This window comes from Eptatretus burgeri, chromosome 8 (assembly GCF_056783735.1).
Source record: "Eptatretus burgeri isolate ZD-2024b chromosome 8, Ebu_testis_v1, whole genome shotgun sequence".
NCBI classification, from domain to species: Eukaryota; Metazoa; Chordata; class Myxini; order Myxiniformes; family Myxinidae; genus Eptatretus; species Eptatretus burgeri.
Genome location: NC_140968.1, coordinates 74,019,394 through 74,043,693, shown reverse-complemented (window position 1 = coordinate 74,043,693; position 24,300 = coordinate 74,019,394). Strand labels below are relative to the sequence as shown.

Below are 24,300 nucleotides of genomic sequence, written 5' to 3'. Positions count from 1 at the left end.
TTGTTTCAGTGCAAGTACCTGAGGAAGTATTAGAATCTCAGTGGCTTGTGCTCCTTGGAACTGACCAAGTACCAAGTTAGAATAACTCTCTGATGTAATGTGGAAGTGAATTGAATCGGATTGGTCTAACTGTTAACTAAAGTAAGAATAAATGAAATAGAACCAAATAATATTGCAATCAATGGGGATTCTTAAGTTTATTGTACGAGGGTGAGAAGTGTATGGTGGATAATTAGAAAATAAATTGTTTCACAAGGAAGGACTTGTGTGGACATCGGTTTATCAGTGTCAATGGGTTTTATGCAGGATTTTATAACCAAATCGGACAAACGTTAAACTCCTGAAGTCAAAATAGGATTCCACAATCGGCCAGGTATAATCCTTCAACGATCACAACGAGGTGGGTTAAAAAAATCCACATCAGTACTAATAACCCAACATATTCCATTCCTGTCCCAATACTTTTTGGTGACACAGTGTATCTTACAATAAATGAATTGTGGCATGTCTGCTATATCGGGAGGAAAGGGATGTTGCTACTTAGGGCGAGGCCTTTTATTTACTTCCCGTATCTGCATCCCCAACCTTTGATTGAACTGTGATTTGATGTTCAAGTTTTGAGTAAAAACAAAAGTGTAACATGCCTCGTGAGGTATTTGCAAATGAATAATCATAACTGAGCTAAAAACCATGATATAAAACCATGAACCATAATAAAAACCATCAACCAAAAAGAGACGTTTCGTGCATGCACGCTCACGTGTACATATAGATATATACAGGAAGCGTGAACAAACAACCCACTGCAAACAAAACATACTTCTTAGGTCGAGACAGATCAAAGGCTAATGCAGTATTTTATTGTCCAAGATGATGATCATCCAAAGTACAAAAACGTTTTGCTGTAGAACTTCATACAGGGCGCTACAATGAATCGAGAAACACGCAATTCTACCGCACCTACGGATCCCGGAGCGGCTTCTGGGGTATTAAGGGAAGAGTATGGAAGGGGAGGGAGGGGAAGGCGGGGGCGCACCGGCTCAAACCGCAACCACCAGCGGCCATGGGAATAAATACAAGAACAGAAAAGAAAAAAAATACTGTGCCCCCTTCCAGAAAACGCAAAAGCGAAACAAATGGACACAAGACACTGAAGTGGCCACAGTTGTTTCAGACACAAATACATGTTTAGAGTGGAGCACAAATTGTTTAGGAATGGCCGCATTTCTGCCGAAAGACGTTTCAATCGAAAGCGCGGTAGAACACTCATTATAAAGTGGAATTTGTTCCAGTAATTACATCCACTTTAAAACGTTTTCTCTTTAAAGTATCGTATTTACCACACGTGTTAGAGTTGATAGAAAAGTTATGTTTCAAAATTGTACAATGCTGCAACCTTCCTTACTAAACCTTTATCCTTTAGTTGACTTTTTTGTACATAACCAAAGGCTATCAATTGATTTCTTCTTTTTGCCCTATGCTGCACCTCGCTTCCCCACCTTTCATGCTTTTGGCATTCAAGCTGTGTACAAGTCCCGGCCCCGACTTTAAACGCAAAAGCAGGTGACGCTTCCACTCTGCACCCCAGGTGATAATCCAAGGACATTTCCTTACCCAATAGCTGACAGCCCGTCCACCCCAAATCAATCATTCACAGAAGTGAAATTGTTGATCAGGCCCTTGTTTGCCCATGATGATGTCAACCAACAATTACCAATTAATTTCACCTTAAAAATAAAAATTAAAAAAATATACACTTACAGGCTAGCATATCCATAATTTGACCTTGAACAGAACAACGTTCAAAATGAAAGGTTGGAATGACCAAAATAATAAAAATAAAATAATGTCAGCGATGATAAAATGTTCCAATTGCTCACACGAAGAGAAGTTCCATGATTCTTTATGAAGATGTGAACATCGTAGCTACTCTTAACCAGGCCACCTCCATATGAAAGCAACCCTGTAAGGACATCTTCAGAAACTCATCTACTGTGGACAAAGTAACAGCAAAGGAAGAATTTTAAGAATTTGAATACGAAATTGCAATTGGAGGAAGAAAGGACAACCACTTCATCATGCTGACTGTGTGTACACAGCACTGGGTACCACCGACCTAGGTGAGAGGATTTGCTGAGCCAGTTTTTTGCCCGGTGGGCTTCAGGCTAGTGGGTCCTTAGGATCTGTAACTGTCTTCAAAGTAAGAACATTCAAGCCCTAATACAATGCTGCCCATCACACAACCCACCACTGAGGCCAGTCAAACCTCTTCATCAAAAAAAGAGCGATAAAAAGAGGGCTGTTCATGAGGCCATGAGAGGGGGGCTAGGAGGGTCGGTCTTGCAAACAGAAAGTGCTCATTCAGCAATGCTGCACAACTGCAGTGCCGCAACTGCCAGATGGAGAAAAGAGCTAGTTATCTTGGGGGTTGGGCCACGATGATGGTTTGTGCACGGGGCATATCCACTGGGAGGCTGCTGAACCGCTGGGTCTGGTCGATGCTCGAGGTGCTCTCGCAATCCCAGCTGCAGAGAAGCATGGTGCAACGACAGTGAACAGAAGAGTACGTGGGAATGTCACAGCGCGCGAGCGCTTGGCATCCCGTGAACATCAAGTCCAAAAAGAGATGAGGCCGGAGGTCTCCACCTTCTGCTGGCATTCTCTTTCATTCGTTCTGTTTCAAACTTTATTGCCAATGTGTCTATTCATAGTCTTCTCTCTTTACCTGTTAGCCTTGAAAGCTTTCAGTTTCTGTACAAATGACGTTTCCAGAACCTCTGCACACTTGACGAAAGTCGACTCAGGAGGGTTGTAGTAGCGGCAGTTGTCAAACATCTTGGTGATGTCTCCGACAAACTCAGCCAGCTTGGTGTACGTGCGAGTGGCTAGTCGCCGCTCGATGGTCGACAGATCTAAAAGCACATGCAGAAGAGCAATGTTTGTAAAGGAGTTGGAGTGACATTAGAAAGGGTATTTGAAAAAAATAAAACACAAAACAAAAACCATTGCTTTGAAGGAATTGTTGTGGAAATCTGCCAAACATACAACTAAAGAAAAGAAACAAATAAAATGCCAAAAATAAAAACTGAATGACTAGGGTTTGGGTGTTGAATGAATACAAAATTAATGTGAAGTGGACAAGCTATTGGATATTGGCCTCATTGATTGATTGGCTGTGTCAATGTCAATGGCACAATATAAGGGAAGTAAACAATATCTATGATGTTTCTAGTATCAAGGGCAAAATAAACCAAATCTATTGCTCTTTTAAAAATGGAATTGTTTTTTAACGTTTTTGACATCGTCATGTGGTGCAGAATGTGAGACCGATCCAAAAATAGCTGTAAGCTGCAACCTAGTATGATAGCAATGTGAGAAATATTGAGCTGTTACATTCGACAGGTTTAGAGACCGATACTTCGATAAGTGCAAGCTGCCATATTGTGCTGAGCATGGAAGAGTGCTCAAGATGGAACCCATAATCCCAAAGAGAGAACACAATGATAGCTATTTTGTCAAAATAATAGGATGTCCCTTTATCAAGAGCAAGCAGAGTTGCCCTGTTAGTGTTCCAATCTGGACCCCTGGCTCATGATCAGATGTGGCATTAGTCATTTGGGGGACCCCATGCAAAATGCAAAAGTGGCTCAGTGGGGTCCCCTCGACCCCTGTAATCTGTCCGCGAATACTAAAATACGCAAAACTAAAAAACATGCTAAAATACGCAATTTGACATCCTTCTGCCTGACGACGATGTATTTGGTTGTTACTTATGCAATCTCAACCAATTAAACTTGCCAAGCGGACGACAGGTCATACGGCAAAGGTTGTAGTGACTTAACTTGCCCCCCTCACGAGGAGTTCCGAAGGTGGGGCGACACAAATTATCTTTATAAATGTGTACTGTGTTGAATCATTTCCAATGGTGGTGGAAGAGGGTATTACGAGTGACGCTTCAGAACCCTCACTTGAATCACGAGTGAGAGGACTCGGTGTTATTTTAGTACTCGCTTCACTTATGTTGCTTTAGATTCAACTGCAAAAATTCTGGAGGAATTCCCATTTTATTGCCTTTATCCACCTTGGAAAAAAACAAGTTCGAATTGCGAACATACCCCGTGGGAGTTCATTCGTACAACTCTCAGGTGAGCGACAGCACGGGCGACAGAGAGTTTTGAAATTTGGTAAGATTTTCATCGCATCAGAAAAAGAAACCAGAACACCTCACAAGAGTGAGGCTGGTTTCATATCATCATTTGTGACGTAATTTTGCGTTGAGCATCACCGAGCGCATTAAATTTTTGTTTTTGTAATAACAATTTTAAGAAAATGGACCGAAAGGGCCGTTTCTCAGCCCAAAGGGCCAGAATCGCACTTTGGGCTCAGTTAATGCCTGGGGAATGGTCTCTATAATATACCTGTTAAGTTTGGTTCGGTTCCGTTTGCCTCACCAAACATCGCTATACACTCCGGGGGTGGGGTGGCAGCGAGAAGGATGGGGGAGGATGGGAGGGGGAAGTGGGGGGAGGAGGGGATCTGGGAGGTGGTAGCATGAAGGGAGGGGTTGTCAAATTGCATTTGATTGTGGGACTTGTGGAGAAGGGGGAGAGGGGATGTAGTGCAGGATGAAATGGGGTCTGTTAAAACTGTACACAGAGACCACTGGGAGATGTCCATGGGGGTGGAGAGGGGAGGGGGTTTGAGAGGAGGTCAGCATGAGTAAAGGGGAGGGAGGGCAGCGTGATGGGAAGGGAAAGGGAAGGCAGCACAAGGGGAGAGGAAGGCGGCATGAGGGGTGGGGAAGGGAAGGCAGTGTGAGGGGAGGGGAAAGGAAGAGCAATAAAACATGCCCAAACAGCAACGTATTCTTTTTAACCACTGGGTTCTCCACAAAACCAGGCGGGAGCTTTTAAAACCCACGCCATCCACCTGGCAAAGGACTGCCAGCATGTTCGCACATGCAGCGACCTTTGTACCCCTCCAGTCAGTTCACTCTGAATCCGATTTGTACATGCTACACTTTTGGGAAGCAGTTTTAAATTCAAAACGAATCCGCCAGTCCTTAACAGAAGGAGAAGGTGGGTGAGTATGGGGAGGGGAAGGGATGAGAGAGAGGGAGAAGGGTGAAAGAGGGAGAGGGTTTAGAGATGGAGGGATGAGAGCGAGAGGGATAGGGTGGGAGGAAGAGGGTTGAGAGAGGGAGAGGGATGAAAGTGGGGAGGGGGAGTGCGGAGGGGGAGAGGGGAGAGGAGAGGGTTGGGATTCCAGCAGATGAGACGTCCAGTTTAACATCCATCCGAGAGACGACACACATCAATGAATCAACCTAGCTGTGAAACACTGGGATGACAGTTTATAGCTGGGTCAGGATTCAAACCGAGGCTGGACAGCTTTGAGTAAGTATGCTTACCTCTCGGCTATCCTGCCAAGATGTGTCGATTCATTGCTTTGTAACAACCGAAAACATTTTTTACTCAATGTAATCATCTAATTTATTTTGCATTAACTCCGGAAATGTCCCACGGAGAACCACTCCGTGGCATCGCCATTGAAGCTTGAAGAGTGCTCGCCAAGTGGCTTAACCACTCAAGCAAGCACTCCAATGAAACGGTTGAAGAAACTTTCAAAAATGAAACGCTTACTTTTTTTATATATAGTCATCCCTCGCCATATCGCGGTTCACTTTTCACGGTCTTACTGTATCGCGGATTTTTAACTCTTACATATCTAATTTTATATCGCGGATTTTTCGCTATATCACGGGATTTTGCGGTATAAATGTATTTTTATATATTTATTATGGTAAAATAAGCATTTTCTAGCCTAAAAAATTAAAAAAACGTAAAAAAAAATATATATACATTAAAACATATAACAAGAAATAAAAATACTGTACATAGTGTACAGTAGAATAGTAGACAAAGAGTCGTGCGTTTTGAAAACACAGATGCGGCCGCTTCCACTTGCGCTAGTTTACCCACGTGAGAGTGTACACGGCACGCTATTGGCTGATGGATGGGAGGCGACCAACCAGAGCATGGTGTTCTGTATCCTGGGTTCTGATTGGCTCAGCGACCGTAGCATCATTCTCTGCATCTCCCGCGCATAGCATGCATTCAGCATCTCGCCTTGTCCATTTCACATCGACGTGCGATCGCTACTCGTAGTGTTACTCTGCGGTGTTGTGTTTGTGTGAATTATCCGTGAAAGTTTTTAATTTATTTCAACCCCTACAATGCCACCCAAATGTTCTGCACCTTCTAAGGTATCTGGCTGTGCAGTACATTCATCATCGTCATCACCTTCATCGTCATCAGTACTGCACAGCTAATTCATCATCATCTTCATCACGCAAGTTGTAGTATCTTCAATGGCGAGTACCCATGAGAATTTTATATGTTGTTAAAATTACGTATGTTTAAGAGTGTAAAAAGTGTTGAAGAGTGCAGGAGGTGTTTATAAGAGTATGCGAAAGGTTAATAAGAGTGTGGGGAGGGTCATAAAGCTTTAAAATATATATATATATATATATATATATATATATATATATATATATATATATATATATATATATATATATATATATATATAAATAATAAAATAAACATATGGTCGCTACTTCGCGGATTTTCACTTATTGCGGGGGGGGGGGGGGGGTTTGGAACGTAACCCCTGCGATAAACGGGAGATTACTGTATCTATTTATGCCGAAGTTATGGGTTGTATAATGAAAGAAGATTGTACAAAAAGGAGAAACGTGGTGTAAAGTAAAATTGCACATTTTCAGCAAGCAAGCCATCACCTGACACACCGCATGACAACGTGGGGCCAAACACAGGCGAGTGGGTGTCAAACACAGGTGTCCTCCATAACTCTAAAAACCTTGCTGCCCTAGTGGCCTGAAACTTTTCATGCATATTAAGGAGAACTCCAAGGGGGTGCATGAATGAAAATTGGGAGTTTGGGTTAATTTAAACACCCCTTTTGAAGATGATCAACGGCCTTATTTAATTACCTTTTATCAAAGCTCCTCCTTGATCACCTTGCTCGGGTCTTAATTCGCCATTTTTTTGGCCTGCTCAACAATGCCTTGACTTGGAACAGGCCGCAACGGTTTCTTAACAATAACATCCTTTTTTCCCCCCCCCACTTTCCTCACTCATATTATCGAATGCCTGATCATCATACCTACAAATCGCAGGATACATTGCAATGCTTATAAGCGCCCAGAGATGAAAGTGTTCGTGGCTTTATTTAATTTCCGCACATGCTATTACCACTAGAATCTCTCAATCTCAGCTGAATTTCAAAATTTAAGCTTCTTTATTGACTTCAGTAGTTCTGACTGCTAAAGAAGTGTTCATTTGTCCAACTTGGACATTGCCTGCCATTCCGGGTGCATGATGTTTATATGACCGATCGGTGATGGCCAATCGCTTGCTAAGCCAACCGTTCATCATCAACCGTTTCATTGGAGTGCTTCCTTGAGTGCTTAAGCCACTTAGCAAGTGTTCTACAATATTCACACTGTCACTGAATATATTGATCAACTTGAACAAAGTTCAGGCCCACCCGGTTACATTTGGCCTCGCGTTGTCATACAGTGCGTCAGGTGGAAGTTCGCTCCTGAAAATGTGCAATTATATTTTACACCATGTTTCAAAATTTTGTACGATCTTCTTTCATTATACGATCCGTCACTTCGGCATACATAAATACATATAAAAAAATGAAATGTTTTGTTTATAAAAGTTTCTTCAACAGTTTCGTTGGAGTGCTTGCTTGAGTGGTTCAGCCACTTGGCAAGTGCTCTTCAAGCTTCGATGGCGATACCGCAGCACAGTTCTCCATGGGGATATTTCCGGAGTTAGGAAGGCAAACTATTAGGTGATTACAAAGACGAAAGAAATGTTTTCAATTGTTACAAAGCAATGAATCGCCACATCACGGCAGGATAGCCGAAAGGTGCGCACACTCGCTTTTAACTGTCCAGTCTGGGTTAGAATCCTGACCCAACTCTAAATTGTCATCCCAGTGTTTAACAGGCAGGGTGATTCATCAATGTGTGTGACCTGTCTCGGAAGGACGTTAAACTGGACGTCACATCTTCTGGAATCCCGCCCACCGCCGTCCTTTCTCCCTCCCCCACCTTTTTCTCCCAATCTCTCTCCCATCCCTCTTCCTCTCTCTCCTCCAACCCTCTTGCTCTCTCTCCCACCCCTCCCCCTGCTCCCCCAGTCCTCCACCTCTATTGAGGACTGACAGATTAGTTTTGAATTTAAAACTGCTTCCCCATAGTGGAGCATGCACAAATCAGACTCGGAGTGAGCTGAGCGGAGGGGTGCAAAAGTCACTGCATGTGTCAGCATGCACACATGCAGGCAGGCATTTGCCAGGTAGGTAACATGGATTTTAAATGCTCCTGCCCGGTTATATATGTAGAACCTGGTTGTTAAAAAGAAAATGTTGCTGTTTGGGCGTGTTTTATCGCCTTTCCTTTCCCCTCACATTGCCTGCCCTTCCCCGCACCTCATGCCACCTTCCCATCCCCTCATGCTGCCTTCCCCTCCTCCTTGCACTGCCTTCCCCTCCCCCTTGCACTGCCTTCCCCTTGCACTGCCTTCCCTTCCCCTCACGATGCCTTACCCTCCCCTTGTGCTGCCTTCCCTTCCCCTCACACCGCATTCTCTTCCCCTCATGCTGCCTTGCCTTCCCCTCATGCTGCCTCCCATCCCCCTCCCCTCAAGCTTACCACCTCCCAATCCCCCTCCACCCACCATGGACATCTCCCGGTGGTCTCTGTATGCTGTAATAACGTGCTGTATCCCATTTAGTTCAATCATATGCTTTCCCCACCCTCTCCCTTCTCCACAACTCCCACTACGAAACGCAAGTCGAGCACCTCTTCCCTCATGCTTACATCCTCCAAAACCACCTCCCTACTCCCCCACCCCCTCCACACTCCTCCTCGCTCCACCACTCTCTCCTATAGTGTAGAGCGACGTTTCGTGAGGCGTTACTCTTCACCCCCCCTTCCTGGCTCCCACACCCCTCCTTACTCCCCCTCCCTCCATACATTCTCCCCCTCCTCCCCATTCTCTCCTTCCCCTCCATAAATATTCCTGTCAGAGAAGCGCCGGGTTGCATTTGCTAGTCGTCATGGTAAATGTGAAGTTTAATGCTGTACAGTGCCTATAGAAAGTCGACACCCCCTTTCAAAATTTTCATCATTTGTTGCCTTATAGCCTGGAATTAAATTTCATTAAATCAGACTTTCTCCACCTTTATTTACACATCGTAACCCACAACTTCCAAGTGAAAAACAAATTCTACAAATTACAGAAAATTAATTAAAATACAAAACTACAATATATTGGTTGAATATGTGGTCCACCTCATTATAATAACAATTGTAAATCAACTCAGGTGCAACCAATCAGCTTCAAAAATCACAAACCAAGTTAATTGGCCTCCACCTGTATTAAATAGTTGTGATTCTGATTATTTCAGAATAAAATCAGCTGTTCCTGTAGGTTTCCTCTGCTGGGTAGTGCATTTCACAGCAAAGAATCAACCATGAGCACCAATGAGCTTTCAAAAGACCTCTGCGATAAAGTTGTGGAAAAGCACAGATTAGGGGATGGGTATAAAAATATTTCAAAGGCCTTGAATATCCCTTGGAGCACAGTCAAAAGAATCATGAAGAAGTGCAAGGCGGATGGTACCACCAAGACCCTGCCTAGATCAGTCTGTCCCTTCAAAGTAGATGATCAAGTAAGGAGACTGATCAGAGGCCACCAAGAGGCCAATGGCAAGTTTGAAAGAGCTACAAGCCTTTATGGCAAAGACTGGTCACTGTGTGCATGTGACAACAATATCCCAAGCAATCCACAAGTCTGGCCTGCACGGGAGGGTGGCAAGAATGAAGCCATTACTCAAAAAAGCCCACCTTGAGTCCTGTTTAAGGTATGAAAAAAAGCACTCTGGATATTCTGAAGCTATGTGGCAAAACGTTTTGTGGTCTGACAAAACCAAGATGGGACTTTTCGGCCAAAATGCAAAACGTTGTTTGGTGCAAACCCAACACAGCACATCACCAAAATAACACCATCCCTACTGTGAAGCATGATGACAGCAGCATCATATTATGGGGATGTTTCTCATCAGCAGGGACTGGGGCACTTGTCAGGCTTGAAGGGAAAATGGATGGAGCAAAATACAGAAAAATCCTTGAGGAAAACCTGCTGCCCTCTGCAAGAAAGCTGAAATTTGGACGGCAGTTCATCTTTCAGCATGACAATGACCCGAAGCACACAGCCAAAGCTACACTGGAGTGGCTAAGGAACAAAAAGATAAATGTTCCTGAGGCCCAGTCAGAGCCGTGACCTAAATCCAATCGAAAATCTGTGGCATGACTTGAACATTGCTGTCCATCAACGCTCCCCACGCATCAAAGCTCCCTCAAGGTGTGCAAAGTTGGTGGTGACTTTCCCAACAGACAGCTATAATTGTCTATAACAGCTTCCAACAGCTATAATTGCTGTAAAAGGTGCTTCCACCAAGTATTAACTCAGAGGGTTGGACACTTATCCAAAAAAGATATTCCAGTTTTGTATTTTTAATTAATTTTCTGTAATTTATTGAATTTGTTTTTCATTTGGAAGTTGTTGGTTACGGTGTAAATATAGTAGGAAAAAGTCTGATATAATGCAATTACAGGCTCGAAGGCAAAAAAAGATGAAAATCTTGAAAAGGGGTGTCAACTTTCTATAAGCACTGTATGTTGAAACCTTCATTATCCCCACTCCTTTGGAAAGAAACGGGAGGGGGGGGGTGGGAGGGATATTGTAATAGGCTACTGTCTATATGTCTGTCCATTAACTCTGCCGATGTCCTTGCAATTCATGTAAAAGTACACTCATGTCTTTGTGCCGGATGTGATTTATAGAGAAGCCCCACCGTGAGCCTCAGATCTATAGAGATGATTTATGGAGAAGCCCTTCCATGATGAATAAAAACCTAAAGAGATGAGCAAAGTGTCAAACTCTTTGGACCTTGGCACACAATATGGCAATTTTGATCGGATTATTGGTAGCTCTTTTGCCAGCCCAAGTAACATTATTCCGGTTAAAAATGATTTCATACTTCCAATTACATCGCTCAATCAGATAGAAGCAAAACCACTGAGAAAGCACAATGGCTGCGCGCGCACGCACGCACACGCGCACACACACACACACACACACGCACACGCACACGCACACGCACACGCACACGCACACGCACACACACACACACCAGTTTGCATGAAACAGCAAGCAAATGATCAAAGGCAAAAGACACACCCATCGGTTCCTTGATGACATCATAATATCCTGGGGCCTCATCTTCATCCACAGGCTCAAGGAAAGGCCAGGCCATCTTGTGCAACTGAAAGAAACCCACTCACGCTTCGCATCAAAATGGAATGTACAGCACTGGAACAGTTTCAACCACAGATCTGCACCATGAGAATTTGAAAGGGAATGGAACTGAAAAACAGTCCACAGTTATGGTCGACAACAAATGTGCAGTATATGTTAAATGATGGCTGCTCTTGCTGCAGTGAGCTAATCCCATCAACTAGCACCTTCTAAAAACGACATTGGGGAAAGCATTGACATTTTGATATTTGGTGGTAGTTTACAAACTGGTGGGCTACATCAAGATCAGATTTGGCCAATAATTATCACGCATCAAAACCGGTGATTTCTACCTATTGCTGGTTGATAAACCTGGGCTCAGGCAATGCAACACCAAAGGTTGCGTTGGATGGGGAGAGAGAAGGGAATATGGGATAACCTCTGTACTCCAAAACCCTCCCCTCCCCCTCCCCTCTTTGACCCCTCCAATCCCCAAACACATCCTCCTTCCTCCACATTCTTGTCTAAAAGTAGAACATGATTGAGGTTACATACAATGACACAGATTTCAAGAAATATAGCTGAATGATTAACACCGCAATAAAATGAGAGTTAGGAGTGAAGTTCCTTTAGGAGTGAGATAATACTTCAGACTTCTGAGTCGGCAATAGATGACAATGGATGAGGTTAAACAAATAAAAAGGAGGGATAGAGGGAGGCAGCAAGGTTATGTTGCATTTTACAACTTTTAAATACCAAGTTGATTTTTTTGCAATAGGGTCATTCCATGTCGAATCATCAAAGAATCTGCCGTCATCTCTCAGATTTTTGTAAAACTTTGGGAACCAATTGGGACCCATGAAAAACGGCAAGAACTCAAATATTTTTGCTAACAGCCTCTTAATTCGTGAGATACAGACTAACGAACTTTGGACTAATTAGCACGACGTCGCGAATTCAAATGGCCATATCTCTAAAAGTATAACACCTAGAGAGCTGGTTTTGGTGTCATTTTAAAGGTATTTTCATGCCCTATGAATTTGTCTGGGCAACATTTTCCTACCTCCAACCACAAAAAAGTTATCACAAAATATAAACTTCAATCGTGAATCCCCAAAAAATGTATCCTTCAAATTTCCTCAAATTCATCCCAGAGGTACCTTATGATGTCAAGAAGCTTCCACATAAGATTTGTGATGGGCACTCCAATAGTTTCTGAGATATGAGCAATAATGTACATGTACGTATGGCATATAGGTTCGAAAATCAGCATTTGTAATGTATTATACAATCATTCTAACCTAGCCATGACAGGGAACACATAACAGGGAACGACCATCAATTGCTTTGAAGTATCATATACTTTCATTTTCAACTGGGCCTGAGGGGAAGAAACAAGTGCTGCTGTTGCTGCATTGAAGAGGAAATTGAAAGCCTAAGTCAGGTTCGTGAACACTGTGTACTTGAACTCACTTATTGATTATATATATATATATATATATATATATATATATATATATATATATATATATATATATATATATATATATATATATATATATATATATATATATATATATATATATATATATATATATACTAGCGATACCCGTGCACATGCACGGGATAGCAGTACAACATAGCTGGTAGCAGAGGACAGACCGTACACGGGGAATGACAAAAATACGCATTGTGCAAAATGCAAGTGGTACTATGGAACGCCAAGACTTCCCAAACATTGTCGGCATGTCCGCGAAGTGCCACAGCAATTTCATAGGGATCGTGTGACGGCGAGCCGAGTTTTCAGTGTACAAGCTTGGTATTATAATCGAGACATGATGTGATGATATGCTTGTAGCAAGGTATTATGTACACATTTAGGACACGGGGAACCAAAAAATGAAAGTCATTGTATGATTAAGTTTTGCATATCATTTGTAAGCCAACATCATGGGGATTCAGGATCTATTTGGGCAGAGCTTAATTCTTCCTCTTTCTATTGCTCTGACAGGGTCAAAGTTGGTTATCAATTATCTGTATCAAGGAACCACTCATATAATTCTAAAATTGGTCTGATGGCTTAGATATGTATTATACACTAATTGGAAACCACATATATGGAGAATATTTGGTTTACCTGATATTTGACCTTGAGCAAAGAGGTCAAGGTCATATGAAATTAACAAATTGATCAAATTGATCAGTGTTCATTCAGGTCATAAATATAGATGCACATAAACTTAACCATAGAAATACATGCTGTGATGAACCAAACTAACATCTTCCGATTAAAAGTGCAGATTTCTTTAAAACGTTATGTACTTCCTAACGACCTTTGATGTTCTGTATACTGAACACAAACTGGCCTTTGGTATTGATTTTTATATCATAGGGCCATCTTGGTAAACAAATGCTATGGTTATAAAATCAAGCTTATAGCTTCCAGTAATTTTGTAGCAGCTTGGTAAATGCAATTTGTTACGTACTTCCTAACATTTTTGACCCAATCATGGAAGTGAACCTAAAAAGTGGTATGTAGTCATGATCCATGTTGAAACTTGCCATTTTAAATCATCACTTTATGCAGAAGTAAATTGCTATTTAAGATGTTCTATCAGATGCATTTCAAATTTCTGGAATAAGATTTTGTAAGCTTCACTATGACTGGGGGGAAATTTTGCAAAATCTGAGATATTACACATTTGAAGGTGCCCAGATATGCAGAAGGTCATAAGAAATGTACTGTTTAAAGGAATTGTTCTATTCTTATGTATAATGATATATATCAAACAAAAAATGCATTTTCAACCATTTTGGACAACATATACAATCATACATGTAACCCATTTCTAAAAAATGAGTTATAAAAATGGAAAAAATAGCCTGTGTTTGGATAAAAAAAACATGCTTTGTAAGCAACTATATCCATAGGACCCATAGCAAAGTATACATTTTCTGAAAGCACAGACACTTGGGCATTGTATAACATTAAGATTGTTTATCTTATTAAAACTGGGTTCAATTTCTAAGCTTTCTCCTCATTTAAGACCACAGTGTACACAATACCATGCAACAAGCCATATTGATTTGGAAGTAATAACCAAAGAACTGAACGTGGTTTTTATTTTTAATAATTTTTTGAGGTGTAAAAGTTAAAAAAAAGCCCACCTGGCTAGGATCACCCCTAAAAATGCCAGAAAACCTCCATGGTTATTGCATCCCATGTGACGTCATCACCAGTAGATTCTCAACACACAAAGAATAATGGCCACACAACTCGCTTCAGACTCATCGGAAAGTGAATTTGACGAATAATTAGATCCTCGTGGAGGATCTCTAAGTCTTACTCACGTTGTTGTTCTTCATCTTCTTCTTGTGGACTTTTTTGTTTCACAGCCTACAGTTTTCATCGAAACTTCCTGAAACTTGGCATATATATATATATATATATATATATATATATATATATATATATATATATATATATATATATATATATATATATATATATATATATATATATATATACCCTGCGCAGACAGTAACCATCTCCGATTATGAAAATTCCTCATAGAAAAAAAGTTATGATGTCAAAATATTTCCGCTAATGGAAATCGCCTAAAAAATTATCTCCGAAACTTTTTGAATTCTGTTTGCGGGAATCGAACAGGGCATTAGCAGAGATGAATTACCGCACATATGATACAACACTATGACGTCATATCAATTTTTATGACATAATTCCTATTTTTTGACATTTTTTGTTTCACAACCCAGAGTTTTCATCGGATCTTCGTGAAACTTGCCATGTATATGCAGAAAGCCCACACACGGGCAGTAACCATCTCCGATTTTGGAAATTCTTCCTAGAAAAAAAGTTGACGTCATAATATCGCCGCTAATGGAAATCGCCTATTCCATTATCTCCGAAACTAGGCAAGGTGTTTGAATTTTGTTTGCGGGAATCAAGCTGGGCATTAGCACAGATAATTTATCACAAACCTGATACATCACAATGACATCATATTCGTTTTTATGACGTCATCATTAAGAGGATGACATTCAACAGAACTGTACAACCGCTAAGGCAACAGTACACTACTTACCTCCAGTTTCTGGAGCTTTTCTGTCCTTTTTCTTCCGTTCCAATACATTAGAATGATCTCTAATCTTCGTGGGGATTGCCATCAGCTTTCAATCGCTCCAGTTTTTTTTTTTAAGTCGATGATGCGATTATGGTGTTTATGCATAAAGTGTATGTTGGTTGCACGCAAACACAAGTCCGGAAGCAAAAGTGTTCGGAAGAAGACGTCGCAGGTCCTATGATAATGACGTAATCTCATCGGCGTGTTTGGGGGCAGGGACAATCGAGTGTACAAGGACACCAGAAAACATCAAAATCTTCGTTTCAAGATATTTATTCAAGTAAAAAACAATGATGAAGTGTTGAGTCAAGCCATTTTTTTTTATTAAACAAAACATGAATTTCCGATTCAGTACCTTTAAACACACAAATGAGAAAGTTCAAGTGCATTTCCAGTGACCTTCATCTCAGATAATTATAGGAACAGGATGCAGAAATGTGGTTCCAAATGGACTGCTGTGACTCTCATGAAGAAATGAAGAGATGGCACTCACACGATGCCACATCGAGGCAGAGATTTTCAATGATGGTACATATGATTTACTGTTTGAGTTGATTGATGTGAAGGTTCTACAAAAATATGTGATGAGAATAATAATGCTTAGTTGTAGAATAATCCATCATCAAAGGTGGTTTTGGCCTGTTCGATGATTACTCTTGTGAGCATGCACATAGCTCATGATGCTGAGAGACCACGAATATCCTTGTAGTCCATGAAAAACTACACTAATGTATCATATGTAACATATTTTTCTGCCTATAAGTCGATGTGAGGTACAAGTCGAATAGGTTAATTTTCCCATTTGCTTTCCTTCATTCACAGAAAAGCCGATTTGGAGAATAAGGTGAAGCAAAATCAACTACAGTAGTTAACAAAACAATCAGTCAGGACAATAGAGGAGTAACTTTCTCCCTGGCACACACAACACATCACCACTTATAGTGGGGCAACTTAGCATAACAATTGTACATTTTGTGAGGAAACCACCAAATTTGGCACACTAGTAGCCTAACATATTATGAACAGATTTGGATATTGGGCCATCTCAAATTCAGCCGCTGATGGCTGTGGCAGCCATTTTCCAAAATGGCTGCTAGCGGTTACTATAATTTCACTCTAACATTAGTTTGAACATTTATTAAAAGCTGAATTAAGAAAAACATAACCTGTAGCCACCTCAAGTTTAAAGATAGCCACCATTTTGCAAGATGGCTGCTAATTATTTGTTGTACCGGAGTATCTCACTCATAGAAATTGGTTGTTGAGAATGGTGGCAAACAATTCAAGGGCTGCGTCTGATTGATATGAATACCAACATCGCTGATGTAAAGTCAGTGGTTGTTGAGCATGGTGGCAAACGAATCGCGGGCTGCGTCTGATTGATATGAATACCAACATCGCTTATGTAAAGTCAGTGGTTGTTGAGCATGGTTGCAAACGAATCATGGGCTGCATCTCATTCATATGAATACCGACATCTCACTCATAGAAGTTGATCGAGAGATGTCTGATTTAAATGTTCTGAATTAGTGACACAGTCTGCTCTGTTAATATTCTCTCAATTTTGTGAGCACTCTCCCTCACACACACACAAAGCTGTGCATTCAAGTGTGGCCTTTTTGCACTTGCAACGCTTCAGACAACTCTTCTTGCACTTGCACGATACTAGCTCAAAGCAGGTGTGGGGTGCTTTGGGTAGCTTCGTCCAGTGTGGCTCGTACACCCCGTCATTCTTGACCCAGCCCCAGATGGATGGAGGAGGCAGCTCTGGCGTTGGTAGCAGTGTTTGACCCCACACATGGCCTCCTTGGTAGGCCGCCCTCTTCACATGCTCCTCCAGAGCTGCCTTGGTTAGCGGGATCGGCTGCACGTTGTTCTTCTTCGTGAAGAGTTTCTTCCGGGCCTTGTCAATGTCGTTGCACGTGCTGGTTCTGTCATAGAGCAATATGACGAACCTCTCGATGGTGTGCATGACATCGTCTGGTATGCCACTTGGTGTAGAGGATAGCTTCAGAAGTGCGTCTGTAAGTTCTGGCAGAACGGTCCAGATTGTCCAAGCAGTCTTCTTACCATGTCCAGCAAAGCTAGATACAGTGTCACATCCAGTCAGAGCGTGAAACATTGGGAGTGCCTGTGCCTTCTCTGGTGTTAGGCCAGCTGCTATTTCGTGGGCTGCCAGGTACCGAAAACTCTTCCCAGTGCCAAATGCTACCCACAGTTCATCTTCTGGTTGCAGTCCTTGGGCCACTGACACAGCCAACACCACAACATCCGTGTCAACTGTCTTGATCAGTATCTTGTGCTGACGATGGTTGGCTGCATGGGATGCATGCAACAACATTCGACTGTCAGCTTCTTCGTAGCTGCATGGGGCGAGCAAGTCCAGGTCTAGCAGCGGTGCCTTGCTCAGGACTGCCTCTCCATCAGTGATAACCAGCTGCTTGTCATCCTGGTCAAACCACCTGAAGATAGCTTCTGATAGGAACTTGAACAGCTCGGTCTTGTTGGTGTTCACTCGGAGGAAGTTCTGCCAGTTTCCAGGTATAACTGCTGCTCTGACCACACGTCTACACTCTCCTTTTCCACGCTTTGATCTTGCACTGCCTTTCAGTGAATCAGCAACGTAGCGGTCCCAGACCAGGTCCAGGCGTGACACAGTCTGAAGCTTTGTTGACAGGTATGGTATGAAGACATCCTGGGCATAGTCATCAAAGTTCTTGGCTACCGCAGGCTTCAGCATCTGGACAATGACTGCCCCATCAAGAACTAGGCTGGTGGTATCAGGAGCCTCTGATTGGGCATTGGAGAACTCCTCAAAGCATTTGCGGAGATCACTCTTCATACCTTGATGGAGACTTTCTCCATCGGAGAGAGCTGGAGGACACGCTTAATTCTCACGACGAAAGAACTCTTCAAGGTTTCCATCCCTCGTCTGGCAACCGATGTAGAGCCGTGAGAAAAGTGCCACGTCGTTCCTGAGAGAGGCCAGCTGCTGTTTCCCTTTGCTCACACTTCTCGGGGTGGAAGTGCTAAACAACTTCAGCTTGTTCCGATGAATTGCATAACCCGGTAATCCGTGACTGAGATAATCGTATGTCCAAACTGCACCCCACAAACCAAACTCAACTTGATGAACTACGGTTAACAATGGGATAGCAGAGAGAACTCTATGGGCACAGAACAAAATAACAATGAATCGAGTCAACAAGTGTAAGCTGCCAACTCAACCGTGCGCGATTCCGGGGTCAATATGCATGCACACCACTTCTACTACCATGTGCCAAGCCAATAGTGCTATGAATGTTTATCGTTGGTTTTCATTCAGAATCTGTGCCTTAATAAGACTGATTAGTCCACTTTAACTTTTTTTCTCAACCAAATCAAATTGTTACTTTCTTTGACCATTATTGGACCTTTATTAGTAAATAAACTTTCACTATCAACCTGCATTCCTCTCCAGTAAAGCAGATATGTGTCATAACAGTAACCACTGGCGGCCATTTTGAAAAATGGCTGCCACAACCATCAGCAGCTGAATTTGAGATGGCCCAATATCCAAATCTGTTCATAATATGATAGGCCACTAGTGTGCCAAATTTGGTGCTTTCCTCACAAAATGCACAATTGTTATGCTCTATTTAGCTCAGTTGCCCCACTATTATGGTACTTCCAGGGTCATAAATATTAATGAGCTGTTTTGTGCATATTATTTGAATTACTTTGTGAGATGACCTTTTGGACACATGAGGAATGTAAATAGTTTTTCCAATATATTTGTTATCGTATAGAGGTATAGTATTTAAAGTACTGCCTCATAGCACATTATATTTTGTCACAATGCTCCTTCATAAAAAAAAATAAACCAATGTCACCCGCAGGGTGACCCGTATCTTGCCAAAAGGTGACCACGTGTGACTTCTTTAAGGTCACACTGAGGTGAACAGAGCTGCTATCCACCAGGAGCGACTCCTTGAGGAATATCTGCCTACGAGAGATTCCGATGAGAATTGTTCTACAGAGTAACCATGAAAAATATGCTTTTGCCTCATAACATCACCAAATGACGTCATAATGTCTCAAGCTTGACATATCCAGAAAGCACTCATCGAGGTGTTCAATTTGAGGTACTACACGATATGGTTCCTAAAACTTGAAAATTTGACCTTGGGGTCAAATATGTTTGACCTGAGGCACTAACCATGAAGGTCAAGGCCAATCGCCACCAAAAATTAATCGGCTGAGTGCCAGACCATGAACTATATTCCCATGAAGTTTGAAGACGATCCGATCAAAATTACTCAAAAAATAAGGGTTTCGTCGACTCCCCTGATTTGCGACAAAGTGACCTTGACCTTCAAAATTTTATGCGCTGAAAGGGACCTCTATAGGCCTCTGATATGCGAAGTTACAAAAACTTCCAATGATAACTGTGCTCTGCAGAGTGATTTATACGTGATTACAGACCAAAAAAACCCCCCCAAAAAACATATGAAGGTCAAGGCCAATCGCCACCAAAAATTAATCAGCTGAGCGTCAGACCATGAACGATATTCCCATGAAGTTTGAAGACGATCCGATCAAAATTACTCAAAAAATAAGGGTTTCGTCGACTCCCCTGATTTGCGCCAGTGACCTTGACCTTTGACCTTGACCTTCAAAATTTTGTGCACTGAAAGAGACCTCTATAGGCCTCTGATATGCGAAGTTACAAAAATTTCCAATGATAACTGTGCTTTGCAGAATTTTTTATACGTGATTACAGACAAACAAACAAACAAACAAAAAAAACAAACATACAAGCTGACTAACATATTGTTGTGGTTGACCAAATTCGCAAACCACCATTCAGGTCCCTTAGGTGAGATATCTCGGTAAGTATATGTGTAGTTAGGCCCAAACCCGTTGTCTAGAGGGAATAAATGTCATTCATGAGGGCTGCGACTCTTCAGGATAGCCGTTTTTCTTTTACTATCTTTATTTTGGACCAGCCGCCATTATTACCACCACCAACCACGTCTCAACAGCCATCACACAACAACCACCAACCACAACGCGGCCATCACAACAACAACCACCAACCACAACGCCGCTTCACCACAACCGCCACGACCTTTACCGTCACAACTCGCCACCATCGCATCACCGTCATCTCGCGCCACTCGTGGGCACCGATGCTGGACTCGTGCGGGGCGCGCACCGAGCAGCCTGTTCAAAAACATCACGGACTTTCCGCAGAAAAACGGATCAAAAACGACTCACGCCCACTTTTGTTCCGTCCAATCGGTGAGCGAGGGGCGATTTGGCCCCGCCTCCAGGGCGTTGGAGGGCGGTCGCTATATGCAAATTCATGGATCAAAAAGCATTCACGCCCACTTTTCCTCGGGCCAATGGGGAGCCAGGTGAAAGGTCGGAGGCAGAGGGTCAAAGATGAAAGAGCGAAGCCACGGGGCTTATAAAAACGACTGCGTTCGTCAGTCGAGTTGAGTTCGCAGTTGGAGTTCGCAGTTGGGCAGTTCGCAGTTGGGAGTTCGCGAAGCCAGTGAAGAGTTGGGACGAGTCAAGAGAGGAGACGGAGAGGGCGATCGGACGAAGCTGTGGAGAGGCGGCGGCGGCGAAGGCGGTTGAGGGGGTGCTCGCATCGGATTCGGGGAACTGCGGAGGGAGAGGCCGGCGGCGCGACCGAGGTCGTGGTGGAGACGCTCGTCGCGGGACCCGAGACAGGGTTATATCCTCCTTTCCCCGAGCATCAGCAACCCCCTCCTGTTTCCCCCCGCGCTGAGATAGTGCGACAAAGGGGGCCCCCTTCCCACCCCCTACCAGACACTGTCCGCGAGGCCCGCGGAGTTGAGGCACCACCGCCGCTCGGCGTCTCATCATCAGACGGGTAGGCCCGACACGGTCTCGGCCCCAGGCCCGCCTACCCCCCTCATCCTGGAGGGTGGTTCTCTTTTCTTTTGCTTTGGGAATGTGTGTTGTCGGCGCCGTCTGTGAAGTAAAATTGTATAAGTGTTGCCGTGTGCCCGGTAGTCGTGTGCCCGGTAGTCGGATAGATCTGCATTGTTGCATTTGCTTTTTGTGTAATATTGCATTGTCTTCTTCTTTTACATGTGCTTTTGGTGGAATTGTATATGTGTGCTTTCCGTTCATCGCGAAATAAATGTGCTTATTGTTGAACTGTTTTCCCGCTTCGCTTCGTCATTTCTTTCATTGAATCCCCATCTTGCTTCACGTAAAGGGTTGGTCGTGGGCTAAGACGCCCGATAATTAATCGAACCGTCGAGGCCGACGAATAACACCGCTCGGTTATCCCGATAGTACGGAACGGGTCGCTTAAGTGGCCCGTGTCCGAAGTCGACCTGCGGTGAGGTGCGATCGCCCGGTCTACCCTCCGTGTGGGTACTTAGGTAGGTCGAATTTGGCGAGCAACCCTATCCCACGCGGGGGCCGATTGGCACGATCGCGGTGAGATCGAAAGGTCCACCCGTGACTGGTTCCCGGCGTTAGTCCGAGAGGGTCACGACTGGATTGTTCGTCTGGTGGGCGAACACTGGTGTCAGGTCGTGCGATATAAACTCATCGCCCTCCTCGCGGCACTGGTATCGGAGAACGGGAAAACGGGCTCTCCTGTCTCCAATTAAATTCACGGGTATCGGTCCAGGGGTGAGAGGAGCGACCCCCGATTCCCTCCAAATTACGAGCGAGCTAAATTAACCCTTTAAGAGAGGCAAGATGGCGTCTCAAGGCGAGCGGGTGCCGGGTGGATTAGGTATGTGTAATAGTAATGTAGGACGAGATCAGGACTCAGGACTGATCCTGCGACATGGTTCAGGACGAGATCACCGTGCAAGAGAAACCCGTACCAGAAGGTTGGGAAAGGCATCGATGCCGTTCATCTGGTCGGTTTTTTTATTATAACTCCACCACTAAATGTAGTCAGTGGGAGTGGCCAGGGCAGGTGACAATGCGGCAGGTTATGGAACTCGCGCAGAGCATAATTGACGAAATGAAAGAAAGGAACAACGAAATGAAGAGAAATACGCAACAAATGGAAAATAAAAAAATGGATGGAAACGCACTCGAAGCGAAAAACCAAATGAAAGAAATGCGGGGTGAGATGCAGAGCATGGGCATAGGCTTGCAGGCAGGCATTATGGCAATGGCGAGGAGCGAAACGCGGACCACGGGCGAAAAAATGGCGCTGCCACGTGCTGGGACGAACGAGCTGGGGGGGAGTGCAACGGCTGTCAGGCCCGCGGTCGGGGCGGGCGAGAAAATAATTCGGGAGACGTGTAAGACGAGACACGAGGTAAAGAAGGTATTAGAAAAATTAAAAGAAAGCCAGGAGGAGACAGAGGAGGGATTGAAGGTCGAAACGGTGGAGTGTGAGAAAAGACTTCAAGACATGACGAAGAGAGTTGATAAGCTGGGACTGGAGGGAAAAACGGAGACAGAGGAACTGGGAAGACGGGAAGAAAACCACAAGCGCAAGCCGGAAGAACAGTTAGAAGCCAAAGCAAAGTCTGAGTGTGAGGAGATGAGAAAGGAATTGGAAAAGAAAGTTTCTGAGTTACAGAAACACCAAAACAAAGAGAGGGAACTACAAAACGAACTGAGAGTGTTAAAAGAGGAAAGGAAGAGAACGGAAAATGAAACTTTAAGAAACCACACTGTACAGATGGAACAGCTGGAAGCGAAGGCCAGACTAAAGAATGAGGAACAAGAAAGAGTCATGAAGGAAGAACGAATGAGACAGGAGAAAGAAATCAGTCAGTTGAAAGAAATGACGAGATTGCAGAAGGAGGAACAAGAAAGACAGTGGAATAGAAAACTGAAAGAGTATGAATTTGAAACTGAACGACAAAAGGAAAAAAATAGGTTTGAATACGAGGAGAAAGTAAAGGAGCAAGGAATGAAGCAGGAAGGAGAAATCAGGAGATTGAAGGACACAACGAGATTGGAGAGGGAAGAACGAGAGGAACAATGGAATAGAAAACAAAAAGAACATGAATCTGAGGTTGACCAATTGAAAGAAAAGCTGAGGCTGGAGTACGAGGAGATAGACAAAGAACAGCGAATGAAACACAAACAGGAGATTAACCAAATGAAGAAAACCATGAAACTGGAGAAGGAAGGACAGGAGAGGAAACGAGGAAGAGTAATGAGACAGCAGCAAATGAAACACAAAAAGGAGATTAACCAAATGAAGCAAACCATGAAACTGGAGAAGGAAGGACAGGAGAGGAAACGAGGAAGAGTAGTGAGAGAACAGCGAATGAAACACAGGAAGGAAATGAGCCAATTGAAAGAAACGATGAGATTGGAAAACAAAGAGCAGGAGGAACAGTGGGAGAGAAAACAACAACTCTATGAGTGTGAAATTGAACAACTAAAACGGAGGGAGAACGAACAGCTAATGGGGCTCAGAGAGAAAGAACGACTCAGATGGGAAAGGAAAAGGAACCAGGAAGAGACAGAAAAAAGGAACCAGGAGAGAAAATGTATAGAGACACGGGAGACAGAAAAAATAGAGGGAAGACTGCACGATGAAGACGGGGTAAGTGACGCACACACACACACGGAGGTAGTGGAGGACAATGGGGATGAGCTGGTGGACTGGGTGGAGGCCTGGTGCGAGCAGCGGGATAGCCTCCTCCAGGAACGAGGGGAGGGAGTATGCCCCCTTGAGGCGAGTCACGACCAGGTGGGTTCGGTCGTGTTTTGCGAGGTTGAGGGGACGAGTGCTGCGGACGGGT

The 24,300-nt window shown here is 43.5% G+C and overlaps 1 protein-coding gene across 6 annotated transcripts in view; it reads right to left on the bottom strand.

The window, feature by feature from the left end:
• Positions 1–840: 840 nt before the first annotated feature.
• The window catches only part of BPTF (bromodomain PHD finger transcription factor), a 232,626-nt gene continuing 209,166 nt past the window's right edge, over positions 841–24,300 (bottom strand). For all 6 annotated transcript variants that reach the window (XM_085892602.1, XM_085892604.1, XM_085892601.1 and 3 more), the window contains 2 exons: positions 11,346–11,430; positions 841–2,912 (listed from right to left, as the gene is read on the bottom strand). In XM_085892602.1, coding sequence (XP_085748728.1) covers positions 2,722–2,912; positions 11,346–11,430 — 276 coding nt within the window. In that variant the 3' untranslated portion in view covers positions 841–2,721. The remainder of the gene's footprint in view (positions 2,913–11,345; positions 11,431–24,300) is intronic.